The following is a 16,887-nucleotide window of genomic DNA, read 5'->3' as shown; positions in this document are numbered from 1 at the left end:
TCTCTTGCTTTTTTGTGTTCTTTTAATAAGAAGTGAAGCTTTAAATGCTCCGTCAATCTATTTTTGCATCTCCCTCTTTTATCTCTGCAAGATCTCAGACTGATTCTAGAAAGGACATTAAGTTTAAGCAATGTATTGGGGTTACAAACAAGCTTTGTCATGAATCATAGAAAGTCTTCAAATTTTCTCAATGGAAGCTACTAAGGCTGGAGGAAAAACCTGGAATCACAGAAAAGTGTTGCTTTGTTGAATAAAATAATCTACTTAGAGCCATGTGGAATATGGCAGGATAAAAAGTTTGTAATAAATGCAACAGCACCGTCTGAACCAATTATTACGGCTCATTGCAAAGAGTTTCATGAGTACATTTTGAAGTACCTCAAACTTTTTAGCCAATGTTTGCTTTACAAAATACTTTTATTATTTGACATGGTTTTTTTTCCAGAGCTGGCTTAAAAATTACCTTTATCCATGCAATCGAATAGTTCCTGGGGAATTCAGAATAAATCAAGATACGGTTTGATTTAAAAGCATTTTCAAGGGTCAGCTTAACTAATCATTCCATCTCTAGCCCATATAACTGCAGTAGAATAAAAGTCTGTTAACTGGATTGTATTTGGGAGTTCTGTTTCGGTCTTTTTGGTTACTAAATTGAAAGTAACACTGAGAAGTCATAGAGAGATGCTTTCCGCCCCAATTGCAAAAACTCTTCATACCTTTTCCAGTGTAATGTTTGCATGGGAACAGTTAAGGCTTTACAAAAGAAACACGCAGGATTTCTTCTCCTGACGGAGCTAAGGCAACTCAACTTCAATCCTTGTAAAAAGCTTCAATTTCATTTTGGTACTTCTCGGCCACCGTTTGCCGCTTTAATTTCATCGATGGACCTAAAAGGAAAGGGAATTGGTCAGGAGGAGGGAAGAATCGGGGGAAGAATTGAAGGAAAATGATAGGTGGGCTCAGTTCAGGTTGTATATTTTGTGCAATTTTAGTGAGTTTATTCTCTTGCTTCACCAAGCTGTCGCCTTCCCAATAATCTATATCTCCAGCTCAGAACGGAAAATGCCTCCTACAAAAACTCACTGTAAACTCACCAAATTCTCCCCCAGAAATGGAGAAATCTTTTCCTAAAATCGCCCACTTCTGAATGCGCTGAGGGTTGCTGACGGAGCGCCTATTGACCCGGTCTATGCCATCTTGCACAGCCCGGTAAACGGCCCGGTCTCTGGTCTGCACAATCTCGGACACCCGTGTGGCTTTGCTGCCGGCTTTTTGACAAAAGTCTCTGGCTTCCTGGGTCAGGCAGTCGGTGGGTTCCGATGTCTCAGGATCCACTGAGCACTAATAACATCAACAACAAAATTACACATGACACCTTTAACCACGTCAAAGGAAAAATGAGTGGTTGCACAAAACAAGCTAGGGTGGGTTGAGCGCTGGGTGATCCAAGACTGTGAATCCGAAAGGGGGTGAAATTGGTCATCTCATCAAGCCAAGGAACAGGAAAAAGCCCAAATTTCAAATATGCAACTGAGAATTAATCAAAAAAACTATTTTCATCATGTACCTTTAAGGTCAACAGCATAGACAAGAACTTCTTCCGGTCGCCAATCAACACAGCGTTGCTAATAAGTGGCAGCTCCTTCCTGACAGCTTCTTCCAGGGGGATTGGAGGGATATTCTCACCCCCAGCTGTAATAATTAGCTCTAAGAAATACAGAACATCAATGTTCAGCTTGAAAATGCATCTCATCGTCATCCTAGGCTTCCATCTGTGACAGGGAAGATGGGCTAGCATCCTTGCAAACACTTCTCTATGACCCACTTGGCATGTTCTGTAAAAGCTCAATTGAATAAACTAGTGCAGGGGGTATCCTTTCCTCCCCCTCCCCCTCCCCCGGCCGAATGTCCATTCAAATTGCAAATGACGTCAACCGAATCACGATACCATTTGCATCGATCAATGCGCTAGGCAAATTACATGAATGAACACAAATGACTACATTTCATCCACATCAACGCACAAAAAATGTACGTTGCTAAAAAAAAATATGTACAATTAAATGTAGATGCTTCAACCTGGCTACTTTGGATGCCGCAGACTTGTGCCCAGATAGAAATGGATAAGTAGCAAGGGTCCATTTAACTTTAAGGTTTGCTATGCTCTCATATGGCATCATGCAGAATCCCCTGGCCATCCTATTTACCAGAAACAGTCCAATCCAGTTCAACCAATATCTATTTCAGCAAAGACTATTCTGAATTTTAGGAATATTATGTAGTTCTTGCTGCTAATTGTCCGATTTAGTTGAAACTTAAGCAATTCCCGTCAACCAAGAATCTCTCCAATAGATAACTTGTGCTGAGCCTTAAGGAATGCCAAGAGATTCTTCGGAAACTTCTACACGATGGCCGAAAGAGGGCAGCCCCCATCAATAATGGAGCTTGAAATTTGGTACTGAAGGACTTGGTAGAAGCACCTAAAAATTTAACAGCCTGGACAGCTGAAAGGAAAAGAAGTAGGGCAAGGCAATCTCCAGATGTTTGAGACTAAATCTCCAACCACTCTGGCCAGTGAGAAAGAAGTATGGAAGCTGTGATCCAAAACATCTGGAGAACTTCAAAATACAGCAAAGAAGGCACCACCTTTAATTCTTCCGGTGACATAAACAAATCCATCCTGGTCAATCTTTCCAAGATCTCCAGAGTGCAACCAGCCATCCTGGTCAATCACTTCCCTGGTCTTGTCCTCCATGTTCAAATAGCCCATGAAGACGCTCCGTCCCCAAAAGCAAATCTCCCCGTTGCCATCCTCGTCTTCGTTGACTATCTTAATGAGGCAGCCTGGGACTACCTTGCCACAGCTGCAAGGAAAGGATGGACAGCAGAAACAAGAGGGTCAACACCATGCTGAGAAGATGGGAGCTCTGCCTTTTCCTGGAGGGGGCTGGAGGTGCCAGATGACCAGAAAAGGCCGCACCCACGAAACCTTAGACAGTCTTTTTTTTTTTTAATTGCAATTGTACATTTGCTTGATTTTTAAAAAATTGGAGCTCTGGCACTCAACAGCTTCCAGATACATCATGAAAATGTCCCCAATACTCCAAGGGAGAAATGGTTTTAGAAATATGGGAAAGCAGGTCTGCCTTTTCTCCAATGTGTTTGCAACTCTATACTGGCTGGGGAATTCTGGGAGTTGAAGCCCACACCTCTTCGAGTTGACGAGGGTGAAAAACACTGCTCTTGAGTCTCCAAGGAATTCCAGATAACGTATGGGTTTTCACAATGGGCTTAACAGAGTGACTAAATCAAACCAATGCTTTTATTATTGAGTCTGTCATCTGCACCTCCATAACTGTCTGGTTTGGTTCTGCAACCCAACAAGGCAAACACAGACTTCAACGGATAATTAGAACTGCAGAAAAAATAATTGCCACCAACCTGCCTTCCATTGAGGATCTGTATACTGCACGAGTCAAAAAGAGGGCTGTGAAAATATCTACAGACCCCTCACATCCTGGACATAAACTGTTTCAACTCCTACCCTCAAAACGATGCTATAGAACACTGCACACCAGGACAACTAGACACAAGGACAGTTTTTTCCCGAACGCCATCACTCTGCTAAACAAATAATTCCCTCAACACAGTCAAACTATTCACTAAATCTGCATTACTATTATTATTCTCTTCCTTACTAGTATCTATCTCTTCCCACTTCTATAACCATGTGGCTTGTATGTTTCAATTTATATTGTTTTTACTTGTTTCCTAGTACGATTTGATAGCTTATTAGTAACCATGACTATCACTAACTGTTGTATCTTTTTATTCTTGATTAATGTAGTTTATTCTCTTTTTGCACATTGAGAGCATATGCATCAAAGACAAATTCCTTGTGTGTCCAATCACACTTGGCCAATAAAAAATTCTATTCTATTCTATTCTATTCTATTCTATTCTATTCTATTCTATTCTATTCTATTCTATTCTTCTATTCTACTCTACTCTACTCTACTCTACTCTACTCTACTCTACTCTACTCTACACTCTACTCTACTCTACTCTACTCTACTCATTTCTCCAGTATATGAAGCACAAATAAGCTCTGTCATACTGACAACTAAGTTTAATCTGTTGTAAAAAGGCAGTCTTTAATTGCAGGAGTCGGATGTAAAGGACCCAACTCTCACAAGGTGACCACAATTTTCTGCAAAGCTACATTTCACATTCACACCCAGAGTGTAGATGGCAGGGATGGCAGGGAAAACACCACAGATACCTGTCTCCATCCCTTATCTTTGCAGGTGGCCCCAGCCCAGTCTACTCTCACCACCTGCAAGCTAAACTTCGAGGTTTCTTTGGTGGAGGGTTGCTAAAGGGAACAGGCTGGATCTTTACCTGTGAGGTCGATACACGTGTGGCCCAGCTATGCAAAAGGGACCGGAGGTTTCGCTCATCCCGTACCCTTCATAAATAGGGATGTTTAGGCCGAGGAAGAAGTGGGAGACTTCCACAGGGAGAGGGGCAGCTCCGGAGAAATGCTTCTGGCACTGGGAAAGGCCCAGGGCCCACCGGATGTTCGCCAGGAGCAAAGAGTCCACCAACCCCATCCAGAAGGGCTTTGAGTCCCTACAAAGTTGCAAAAGAGGAGAGCCAACAGGTCCAAGGTGAAATTGGGAGGAGTCAAGTGACTCTTGTCAAGATTCAGGAAAAGACTCAACATGAGTTGAGTTTCAAGAGGAGCACAAAGGACATCAGACAATGTCAAACAGCAGTCCGAAACAAACCCATTCATGCAAACTTAGTGTTGTTTCTGGAATACATTTGCCAGCCGGGCAACCACTGCGTCTTATTTATTTAGGAGATTTATATTGCTGCCTATTCACACATGGTGACTCAAGGCGGCTTACAAGAATATAAAAACATCATAACATCATATAAAAAACAATAAAAGTAAATAGATTTTGCCTGTCTGAACCTCCAAGACAAGGATGCCGAATGGTCCTGAGAAAACAAAGTGGTTTGCAAGAGGCTATCGGTGCCACGAAGCTTTGAAAGTTATCCCGCAGAAATTTTTGGAACTGCAAAGATTTGCAGCTAGATTAGAAATTTGCAGAACATCTAAAGAAGATATTGCTTCAATGAAGGCAACGTTTTCCAATCTTGATTCCTTTAAGATGAGTGGACTTGGCTGCGGAAGCTGCCTGGAGGGAGGCGGGTTTGAGAGTTGAAGTCCACTCATCTTAAAACAGCCGAGGTTTGGGAAACACAGAATCAGGGATTTTTCCTTGCTGTTTGTGCTGTGTAGTAGTTAACCCTTTCCCCCAAAAAAACAGGTCCTTAAGGGTACCCACCTATTTGAGCAGCTCAGGTTTTGTTCCAAAGTGGCCGACATGGCCCAAGACAGCATCTTCCTCTTCAGCAATCCGGTTTGAGAAGAAACCTCTTTGATCTTCTCCATCATCTTCTCCCACACGCGGGGTACTCCCATTTGTGAAGAGGGCAATGCTTCTCTGAGGACCTCAACCAAGCTTCCCTGTGAAGGCCAAAGAGGGGAGGTTGGGAGCAAAGAGATCAGGGATGCCCACTCCATGCTAACTCCCTGGTCAACAGGTCAGACTAGAGGATCTTGTCTTCACGGGGCACTTAGTTAAATTGTGGAACCAGGAGTTACAAGATGAAGTCACTGCCTCACCTGGCTTTAAAAGGGGGTTGGATAGGAGGGGTATTATTTTGTAGCTCCCCCATATTTCTCAAAAAGTAAGTTCCCCGAGTTTGGCAGGGCTTTAGACACTTAAAAAATATCTGGTCAGCAGATGTTGCATAAAAGAGCCCTTTTAAACTCTAAAAATATATCACCTCCCTATGAGATCTACTCTTAATCTTAAGAGTAATTTAACTAATCTCTAAAGCAATAAACAGCACTTCAATCAAGGAACTACCAACAATCAAACAGTCAACAACAGCCTAATCAAGCAACCCTGAAGGACATTCCCAGATAGGGCAAGTTACTTGCATATAAAGAAAAAGCAATAACTCCCTCCCTCCAAGCGATGATGATGTTATCTAGATGGATAATGAAATGTCTGCAAGGAAACAACCAAGCTCAGAGAGCACCAAGGACTCCGACTCCTCCTCTCCCTTCTAACACTGATATTGTTACCTACTTGGATCATGAAATATCTGCAAGAAAAGCACCAAGCTCAGAGAGCCCTAAGGACCCCACAGTTCAACCCTGAGCTACAAATACTCTCTTCTATTGGCAATTAATCTTACCATGACTGGGACTGGTTAATTAAACTTGCTGAAGACAGGAATCAGGTTATGACCTATAAAGTACATCCACCCTATTTTTCCCTTATTATTTCTCTAGAAGGATATCTCATCCTATCCTGCTGAAAAGTCCAGAATGCATCTCATGGAAGATGCATGGAACTGCATGGGAAAGAAACTTGGCCCCAAACCCCGCCGAGAGACCTTCAAGGCATCCGGTTGTGCGAAATAAACCTCTTCGCCCCACTTGATCCCAGTCCAGAGGTCATACATCTGACCAGCAACGTGGCTCAGTGGCAGGTAACTGACAATCTTTTCCTGTTGGATTTCAGCTGGTTGTACGTCTCCTGCTCGACTGGCATGAGCAGAGGTCCAGGTAATCTGTCCAGATTTTTAAAAAGAAATGGCAAAGAATTAAAGACTTGAGCCAAGGATTTCGGGGTGTTTTTTTGTTTTGTTTTTGCTGTGTCCCAAGGTCACGTGATCCTTCTTTGCAACCTTCTGACAAGCAAGTCAATGGGGAAGCCAGATTCACTTAACAACCGGGTTACTAATGTATCAATTGCAGTGATTCACTTAACAACTGTGGCAAGAAAGTTCGTAAAATGGGGCAAAGCTCACTTAACAAATGTCTCACTTAACCACAGAAATTTGGGGCTCAATTGTAGTCCTAAATCGAGGATGACCTGTATTGGATCATTTCTGTAACATCACCTGCATTTCTTGGTGTTTCCTCTCCTACTTGAGTTATGTGACTTTGCCGTTGAAATTAGATGAAGTTTTAACATTGCTGGTGTGTTTACTGTGACTTTGTAACTGGACAGAGTCGTGAGATAGCAGTGGGAGAGAGATCAAATCAGTAAATAATACTGTCTCTTCCGCGTCCAAATATGCTTTTCTGCGTCATCCAAGCAGCAGCAAGGTGGCCAAATTCTTGGGCAGAATTTGATCACCGTTTAGAGCAGGTCATCTTTTAATAAAAGGGGCCTCAGTGCGTAGTGAGGGCCAGCAGATGCTTTCCACAATGAGGGAGACAATAAAAATAGCCTTCCTGCACATGGAAATCAGGAATAGCCAGGCCGAGCAAGCTAGAACTTGCACAGAAAGTCATTACTGGTCTCCAACTTCAACCCTGTTATCCATGAATAGGTTTCTTTGGACAAGATCAAATCAACAAGAAGAGAATACAAATATTCTCTTCTATCAGTAAAATCAACTTTATGGGCCTCCGAACCATCTCCAGAAGTTGTGGGTGCTCCATCAATGGAGGTTTTAAGATGTGGTCGGATGGCCATTTGTCTGGAAATGTATAGGGTCTTCTGCTTGAGCAGGGGTTGGATTAGAAGACCTCCAAGGTCCCTTCCAACCCTCTTATTCTGTAAAACATGCGTCCCCAACCTTGCCAACTTTAAGACTTGTGGACTTCAACTCCCTGAATTTCCCAGCCAGTGTATAGTTAAGACTTAAAGTTGCCAAGGCTGGAGATCCTTGCTGTAAAAGACATTTCTTCCACTGGGCACGACTGAGGAACCTCCCTCCACTGCCAACCTGAAGCGGTCTCCAGCTTTCCTTGAGACAGCCAAAAACTCTGTGGCACAATTTTTTCTGTGCCCAGGGCCAATCTCTCTCCTACCACAGCTGTCTTGCTTCCCAGCACCCTGACCTCTTTCCAAGGTGATGGGAATCCTTTGCAGCGTTGGAATAAAAGAGAAAACATGATTTATGCCAGTTCAGCCAAGGACAGAGTAATCCCTTTCACTCCCAAGCTGGCAAAAAGACCAGGCTGTTGGCAGGATACATTTGGGCCCTGGCTAAGGACAAGTAGAAATATGGCCCTTTGTTGTGTTACACTCTCTCTGTTATACTAAAAATGCACTTTTCTGTGTTATCCTGACAGTAAATCTCTACTATTTTTTTACTACCAGAAGAAATATGAACTTTGTTCTACATTTTTTTTTAGCTGTTTCGGCATTCGGATCTGTTTTTTTTTTATTGTAGATTACTGTCTATATTTTAATCCCCATATTTCAGACCTTGAGGGGATTATTAATAAAACTTCAATGCAAAATTAATCACATAATACAGTTATCATTGTATTCTTGCATTAATTTTGGCCCTGAGGTTTTATTTTTGTTTCTAATTTGTTATTGTTAGCATTGACTGACATCGACACAGCTAAATACCTACATTGTCATGGCTCAGCATGACCCCTTTGGGCTTCCCTGTAGTTCCAGAGGTGTAGATCAGGACACAACATTGGTTTGCCTCTTGGGAGTTGATGATAACATCAAGTTGTCCATCCGGAATTTCGTTTCCCAACTCCATGAATTCATCCATCTACGGAACAGAGAGGAAGGTCCCTATGATACCCAGGTCTTCATCATAATAGATCTGTTAATCTTTCTGCATTTACTTTCACCAGGCTTGGGTAATCTTTGTATAATACATTAAAGGTTTTTGCAGTACACTATTGATACAGCCATGCCATGCGTGTGCTCGTTCCGAAGTAAGTCCATTGAATTTCCATTGGATATCCCAGTTGGGCTCAGGAGACCAAACCCCTGTTTATTTTATGTGGGATGCATGTAATTTGTCAAATAAGCTGCTAAATTAATACCACTTGGAGGGAAAAGGGCACTAGATTTTCGTAGGGGGAGGATTCTAAGTTCAATTATTGTCCACTCACCTTCCTAATTTTGCATCCTGGAGTACTAAGTGGTCTTTCTGGTTTTAGATTTTTTTAAAAAAAAAATCTGGTCTTTGAGGACATAAATCAGGGGTGAAATCCAGCAGGTTCTAACAGATTCTGGAGAACCAGTAGCAGAAATTTTGAGTAGTTCGGAGAACCGGCAAATACCACCTCTGGCTGGCCCCAGAGAGGGGTGGGAATGGAGATTTTGCAGTATCCTTCCCCTGCCACGCACACCAAGCCACGCCCATCAAGCCACACCACGCCCACCAAGTCACACCCACAGAACCGGTAATAAAAAAAAGATTGGATTTCACCACTGGCATAAATGTCCTTCTTTTTACATCAACGGGCAATAAAAAAACCTGGACACTGAGAAAATTAGAGACACAACTGGGAAAAACTAAAGGATTCTTGATGGATCTTCAAAGGACCGGTTCTATCCTTGAACAAGCAAAGTGAGTCTAAATCTAAGGAAGTTTTACTGGTGTTAATTGCTCGGACAAATGCACCAAGAGAGCAGCTACAGAACATATAATTTCACACACGAACCATGTAAAGAAGGCTCCTGTGAGTCTCCTCCCGTCGTTTTTTGGATCCAACCCCAGAATTTTAGAAAACATCTACAGAACTGGAAACCTGAGGCTGATCCATGAGCTGGCCAACTAACAGCACCCGGGCAACTGGGAGCGCATCCATTAACACTTCAAAGAAGGACAGTTTGGTCAGGATGACGAAGCGTGAAGTGTCAGCACGTCTGGGGAGAAATCCTTTCTCCATTACTACGATACTGTCCTTCCAGTGAATGTAAAGGGCAGGGAAGGACACCGTTACATGTTGGGAACACAGACCATAATTTCTTAGCCAATAAACTGTGCTTGAGGTTTAAGCATCTTCATGTTTCATAATTCCTAGGAGCATCTTTTGATGTCCTTTACCAAGATGAAGTCTGTGGGATTAGTTAGTTGGTGAGTTAGTTTTACTACTGTTGCTAAATTGGCCTCAAGTTTTAGCTGATTAATCTGGGGGTCACACTTTTTTAAGTCTGTAGTTTTGTTCACGTGTGTGGGAAAGTATTATTTTAAAGGTTGAGGATGCACAGTATAGCACAGATATCCAACCTTGGCAGCTTTCTGGACTTCAGCTCCCAGAGTTCCCCAGCCAGAATGGCTGGTTGGGGAATCTTGGGAGATGAATTCTCAGAGTTGAAGTCCACAGGTCTTAAAGTTGTCGTGGTTAGACACCCCTGATATATAGTGTTTCTTCTGCTTTTTAGAATTCCAGATGTCTTTAATTATATCAACCAGGTTCATGTCATGCTTAGTAAGATGTATGAACCTATTTTCTGAAAGCAGGTTTTGAGCCTAGCCTTATGTCTGAACCAGCCAATTGTGGTTTATTTATCAAACTATGGCTAAGCACTATGCATCGGCTCAACCAGACACTCCCCAGATTTTTTCCTTTTCTGTCTTGCTGAAGTATTAATATTTCCTCTTCAAACTGTTTTTGACCATTTACAGAAATCCCAGAAATGGGGAGGGAGAATGGAATTAAAACTAACGAGGCAACTAAAATGGATGAATTACTTGATTTATCATGAATTTACATACCGAATACAAATTGGGATGTTTCTCAGACACACGATCTTTATACATCACGACAGCTTTTAAGTATGGTAAACGATCCCAGATCTGTGTAGTTTGAGATTTAAAAAAAAAAAGTCTTATCTGCATTATGGATAATGCTATACTGGAACAAAAAAATTAACATTCCAACTCAGAAGAAATCAGGCAGACGAATATTACCACATAAGCCAAAAAGATTAAAAATGATAAAAGCTTCATTTCTGCGTTAGATTTATAATCTTACAAGGATATTGTCCAGTCTGCTTTACACATTGCACAAAGCAAGAATTGTGGAATGAATTGTAAAGCTTGCTCTGTATGTAACATTTAAGCTATAAATCTCAGTTGACTAACCACAATGCCTGAGTTCACTTGACACCTTAAGACAAAAGTAAACAAACCATCTTCCAGCTTAGTGACATGCAAATCTGGGTTTGTTTCACAACTGAAACCCTGAGTACAGCCCAGAGTAACCCTTCAAAGCCAATTTTACTGAATCTCAAAATAAGTTTCAAATCTGTAATATGAGCTGCTCTAAACTGACATTGATTGGAGCAGCAAAATGGCTTGGCACCAGGTTATCTGAGGGACCGTCTCTTGCCGGTCACACCTACCTGACCCATCAGAGCAGGGAGGCAGGGAATGTTGTGGATCCCATCCCCAAAGGAGATACACCTGGTGGGACCCAGAAGAAGGGCCTTCTCCATGGTGGCCCCCTCTCTCTGGAACATCATTCCCCCCCCCCCCAGAGATTAGAATGGCCCCTACTCTAATACTCTTCTGGAAAGTGCTGAAGACCTGGTTCTGCCAGCGGGGAACCCAGAGCAGTAGGGAGCCCATTAAATGGCTTGTGTGAGGTGGGGTGATTTTATTATATTATATTAATATATTTGATTCTTTTTTATTAGTTTTTATTGTTTTAAATGTGGTTTTATATTCTGTAAGCCGCCTTGAGTCACCATGGGCGAATAGGCGGCAATATAAATTCAATAAATAAATAAAATGTGGGACACAAATCTAACAAATAAATGGAAGCCCAGCAAATAAATCCACGAATAAATAGAGGTAAATAAAGTCAAGCTGACATTCTCAAACAGGGGTGTGAATTCTAGCAGCAAGTTCCTTACCTGCATTATCTTGTCCAACTGCTTCTGGTTTTCCACCACCACAATATTAGCTCTGCAATCATGAGCAATATAATGACAAGCCTCTGGAGAACTGGTGATGTAGATCCCAGACACAATGCCTCTGTTGTTGAGTAGAAATAACATTTTCCTTTTAATGACAAGCATGCCATATCGTACAAGTGGGTTAATATTTCCTTGCTTGAAAAAAACAAGGGCTTATGACAATTATAGGAGTACACAGGATTTTTTTAAAAAATTAGTGAACAGGGCCCAACTGACCTTGGCTGATCTCAAAAGCAGGACTGAAACTGGATGGTGTTTGGATGGGAAACTAGCAAGGAATGCCAGATTATAATCTAAACCAGTGTTTCACAACCTTGGCCTGAAGATGTGTGAACTTCAACTCCCAAGTAGTCAAGGTTGAGAAACACAGATCTAGACTGAGAAGTTAAAAAGAAATCAATAGGAATTCACTTATGAAAACTTGATGGGACATTTCCATATAATCATCAAGACTTGTGCACAACTTGCAGACTTAAATTTTCAACAATCCCTTGCATTAAATGCAGCTCGCTTGGGAGAAATACCCCATAGCTTGTAACTTGTTGACCTCTGGACCTGCTGACACCCCTCCAGCTCTCCTCATCTGAACCTGGCCAAAAGGGAGGGCTCCAACTAAACCATCAGCTACCTCAGCTCATCTTCCCTGGCCAGGAGTTTATTTGTGTCACAATTCCCTAACGAGGACGTTTCCAACCTTACCCAGCAAATACAGCTCCTACAGCTGAAATGAACCACTCTGTAGAATTAAAACCCAGAATTGCAACACTGTGGAATCGTTCAAGGCCGAGCTTGGGGGAGAAAAAAGGAACAACAGTCAACATTGTTGGAAAGAAAGAGAAAGTCTTTTTTTTCCCACTGAGATGTGAACTTTGCTAATTTCTCCCACCCCCCCCAACCCTCATTCTCATTTAGCTTGGCATGCATAATTTCTAGGTCATTTAGCACAGAATCCTTATCCCATGCCAACTTTCTGGCTGTTTCTCTGATCTTAGCTGCTGTTGTTGCTTTTCTAAACCCGTGCGATATCTTGCTGTTTGAACATTACTTGCCTTACTTAGTCAAAATAAAAAGAAGAACATTGGCGACTGACTTCACTTATCAAATCAGCTGTGGCTTCATGAGGACGGGAAGGACCAAATTATCAGGGCTTGAATATCTTTGCAGTTGCTCAAAAGGCAGTCGGTCCACAATTTGCAAAATAAGGAGGAGGAGGAGAAGAAAAAGGAGAGGAAGGAGAAAAACAGGAAGGTGGTATATGCCAAAAATTTGTTAGGTGAGAGGCTGCCACAGGATTCCTGCTGAACTATTATTCTTTATAAGAAACATTGCAAAAATACAACGGTATGGGTCATTCTTAATATAAAGATAAAATTGCATGAATACCTGCACTCACTTAAATAAGTCTGTCATCCCAAAGACCACAATGTGGGTATCAGGTATAAAAATCCAAAGTTTACCTTCAGGAAACTCTTGGCTGCTTTCCGAGAAAGGTGGTAATACTCCGAAAAAGTAATTTTTTCCCATTTCCCATCCTTTTTGCTGGCTAATGCGTTGAGAGACTTGTATTTCTCTAGAGATTCTAGGAACATCTGGTGAATTGTTATCGGCGCTTGTGAGCAGGTGGGGTCCCTTCGCAGCTTCACCTGCCCATCCGCTGTTGTGGTCCAGAGAGGAGCTAGGAAACAAGAGCAGATTATTCAGTAACATCTGGAGATGAAAAAAACCTCTAAAGTCCAGCTATATTAGCTCCTCTTTTTTCAATGGGACCATATAGGTATTTGCAAGAAGGCAATGGCATTTTCCTGGATCTCCTCTTTCCTTTATAGCTTGTTTTCTTTCATAAACAATCTTTCTATATTGTAATCCTACAGCTAGGACGATTTTGGTTTTACTGATTTATAAAACAGAGCAGGAGCCAATAAAGGAGAATATTCGTAGTTCAAGGCTGACGCATGGAACCCTTGGGGCTCCCTGAGCTTGGTTGTTTCTTGTAGACGTTTAATTAATCACTTGAGACTTTCAAGAAAAGATTGGACTGCCATTTGTCAGAAATGATGTAGGGTCTCCTGCTTGAGCGGAGGGTTGGACTAGATGACCTACAAGGTCCCTCCCAACTCTGTTAATCTGTAATTACCCAACTAAGTAACATCATCAGTGCTAGAAAGAAATGCAAGAACCCCATTCACTCCTGGCACTGATGATGTTACCTAGTTTGATAATGAAACGTCTTACAAGGAAAATAATCAAGTTCAGACAGCCTGAGGGTGGGAGCCTTTGCAATATGCAAGATAGAAGAAGAAAGAAAGAAATTCAAGAAAATCATTTCCCCAAAAGTAGATTAAATAATGTCTTCAATCTACTTCAGTGTATCATAAATAAACCAATTCAAATTCATCCTGATATTCATTTACCTGAATCTTTTTCCAGACTCATCCCAGAATCTTTTCAGATGCTCCGGACTTCTGACAAATTTCTGTGAAAGGAAGGAAATTTTAAAACTTCCTTTAAAACTCTGGTGGTTAGTAGTTTGCAGAGGATCAAGTTCTCAAAAGACAAATCGCAACAGGCAATATTTTTTATCTAAAGCAGGGTAGAAACATAGAACAATATTCTCCCAAGAAAGTTCCATAGATAAATCATTTTAGCACATCAGCATTTACTCTCTTTTTCACATGGGAAATTATTCTTTGCAAACAAAAGAATACCAAAAAAAATCTTATTTTTCTCAATAGCAAGTATTACAATTCTGTATCTTTTTCGGAACGTCGTTTTCCTTTCATACAAAAAGCTGCACTTATTCTCTATTACAGAATCCAGCTTACCCTCCCTGTCCTGTTTCAGTCTAATTTTACTGCTTTTATAGAAAACACATTCACACATACCTATTTTTTAGACCATTCAATTATTTTATCTTCAATTTGTCAAAAGACAACTCAAAAAATTGCCATTCTGGAAGGACAAAACTTTCTTTGCTGCCCGAGTTAAACTCAACCAAACAAGATGTGGGTCAAAACTTTTCCCAAGTCTTTTGATTTTTTTTTTTTAAAAGCTATTATCGGTTTGATGTGTTACTGTCCTGACATCCTTATTTCTAAACAAGCACCTTTACAATGCAGCTTTCATCTGTTAAGAAAAAAGCAATTTCTCCCGGCATTATTTTACCTGATTGCTTTATTTCTGGTCCTCTTTTGTCCTGCTACAGTTCTTTCTTCAGAGAACCTGTCAAATTGACCTAATTCTTTAGAGACAAGCCGAGTGGCATCAACTCTATTGAACTCTGGAGGCACAAAGTGCTGATTTTAGTTAAGAATCCAACGGGCATCAACTTGACCAGACATGCAGCGAGATAGATTGGGGGTCTCCAAAGCTTTTCCTGGTCAACTTGCTGAGAAACTCCTTCGTGTTCAGCGGGGACAAACTTTCCTTTCATTCGGTGTTTTTTTCGTTCTCCGTGAGAAGAATCTCAATGACGTTTGCGATCAGACATCCCTTGGCAAAAAGGAGAATTGGAAGTGGCAGAGTCATGGATGTAGACCCTGGAGGAGTTAAATTTCTAGCAAGAACAGACGATGTGGTTACAAAAGTGTTTCAGCAACTGTGGTATATCAAATGCCAATGTAATTTATTATGAAATTAGGATTCAGCTTTTGATATTTTTATTTCCCCATTTCATTCATTCATTCATTCATTCATTCAAACTTTAAACCATCCCATATCTGAAGCTCTCAGGTTGGTTTGCAATGAAACACCGTAGGCAAAACAGTTGGAATGAAAACCTAGGCAGATAAAATGCAGACTGGAAACACCCTACAGATTCAGCAACGACAAGGCAATACAAATAAAAAGCCAAATAAAATACAGGGGAATATAAAGGGGTCTTTACCTGAGACCAAAATGCTGCTACAGTGGGGGGTGCCCATTGAGCCTTTCTGGGGAAGGATTTTTATCAATGAGGGGACCACCACAGAAAAAGCTCTTTCTCTTCTAGATCCAAACTCACCTCCACTGGTGGAGGGACCTGGAAGAGGGCCTCACTGGAAACTCTTAAGGCCCAGGTAGGTACAGAAATCAAATTAAATTAAATAGCATGCAGGTAACATGGTCCTATACCTTTCATTCCGGTTTCCTGCTGTTTGCTGCTAATTCTGTGAAAGTCTCATTAAGTCAGTGTTGATTCCTAGCGACCACATATCTACGGTAGATTTTCTCCATGATGATCTATCCTCAACTTGGTCCTTCTGGTCTTCCAAGTGTGCCCCCATCACCATTATAACTAAGTGCCACCACCTTACTTCTGGTTGCCTTCTTCTTCTCTTTCCTTCCATCTTTCCCACATCAGAGCCTTTTCCAGAGAGCTGGGTCTTCACTTAAATTTGTTCGAAACCGAATAATTTGAACCTGGTCATTTGATTCTTGAGTAAGAATTCTGGGTTGGTTGATTGATTGATTCAATGATTCATCTTTGTTTCTTGGTTGTCCATGGTATTCTCAAAAGTGAATGGAGATTGTCCATCATTCAGGTCATGGTTGTCCCAAAGCTGCTTTTTTAAGAGGCAACTGGACTTTTTTGTTTTTCCTTGAAAACGTTTTGCTTCTCATCCAAGAAGCTTCTTCAGAACCGAGGAAGCTTCTTCAATAAGAAACGAAACGCCTTCAAGGAAAAACAAAGAAAGCCCAGTTGCCTCTTGAAAAAGCATCTTTGGGATATTCTCAAAATTCTTCCCCAGCACCAAAGTTCAAAGATCAATACTCTTATCATTCTTCTCCATTTTAGAAACTAGTAAATTGTAATAATATACAAAAATAGAGTTCACTGTTCCCAAAACTGTATCCATGCCCTTCAGCCAATGTACAAATTACGATCAGATGAAACAAAGATGACCTGCTTTTTAAAGGTTGGTGGCCATCTAATTTTGGGGTGAGATTGACAAGGAGTTTGGGTGGCCCTCCAATGTAAAAAGGCAGCTTTTTATTAAGAAGAAAAAGAATACCGTTTTTTTCAATGTTATTTTTCCTAGGGTTTAAAATAAACTCTACTGAAATGCACCCAGCTGAAATTATACTGGGATGATCGTTGTTGTAAAATTACTTGACAGTGGCATGTATT

General features: G+C 41.2%; 1 protein-coding gene across 1 annotated transcript; it reads right to left on the bottom strand.

The window, feature by feature from the left end:
• Positions 1 to 4: 4 nt before the first annotated feature.
• Positions 5 to 15,353, bottom strand: ACSBG1 (acyl-CoA synthetase bubblegum family member 1). Its single transcript, XM_087878310.1, has 14 exons — positions 14,943 to 15,353; positions 14,192 to 14,253; positions 13,238 to 13,455; positions 12,480 to 12,568; positions 11,718 to 11,838; positions 10,576 to 10,656; positions 8,464 to 8,613; positions 6,481 to 6,657; positions 5,358 to 5,539; positions 4,402 to 4,632; positions 2,647 to 2,864; positions 1,568 to 1,707; positions 1,095 to 1,341; positions 5 to 887 (listed from the first exon to the last, which is right to left on the bottom strand). Exons 2-14 carry the CDS (start codon positions 14,211 to 14,213, stop codon positions 811 to 813), a joined length of 1,953 nt encoding a protein of 650 aa, XP_087734436.1. The 5' UTR covers positions 14,214 to 14,253; positions 14,943 to 15,353; the 3' UTR covers positions 5 to 810.
• Between the last annotated feature and the right edge of the window lie 1,534 nt (positions 15,354 to 16,887).

This window comes from Pantherophis guttatus, chromosome 13, assembly GCF_059756535.1.
Source record: "Pantherophis guttatus breed Tessera chromosome 13, ASM5975653v1, whole genome shotgun sequence".
In the NCBI taxonomy this organism is placed as follows: domain Eukaryota; kingdom Metazoa; phylum Chordata; class Lepidosauria; order Squamata; family Colubridae; genus Pantherophis; species Pantherophis guttatus.
Note: the sequence above shows the minus strand (reverse complement) of the source record. Positions and strands in the feature narration are given on the sequence as shown.

What these genes read in the sequence shown, in the direction of transcription:
- ACSBG1 (XM_087878310.1), bottom strand. Translation starts at nt 14,213, where the DNA reads ATGAGTCTGGAAAAAGATTCAG. An exon ending in CACAACCGGATGCCTTGAAG is followed by an intron (nt 5,540 to 6,480) that starts GTCTCTCGGCGG and finishes TGGCCTTCACAG; the next exon opens with GGAAGCTTGGTTGAGGTCCT. An exon ending in CACGTGTATCGACCTCACAG is followed by an intron (nt 2,865 to 4,401) that starts GTAAAGATCCAG and finishes CTTTCCTTGCAG; the next exon opens with CTGTGGCAAGGTAGTCCCAG.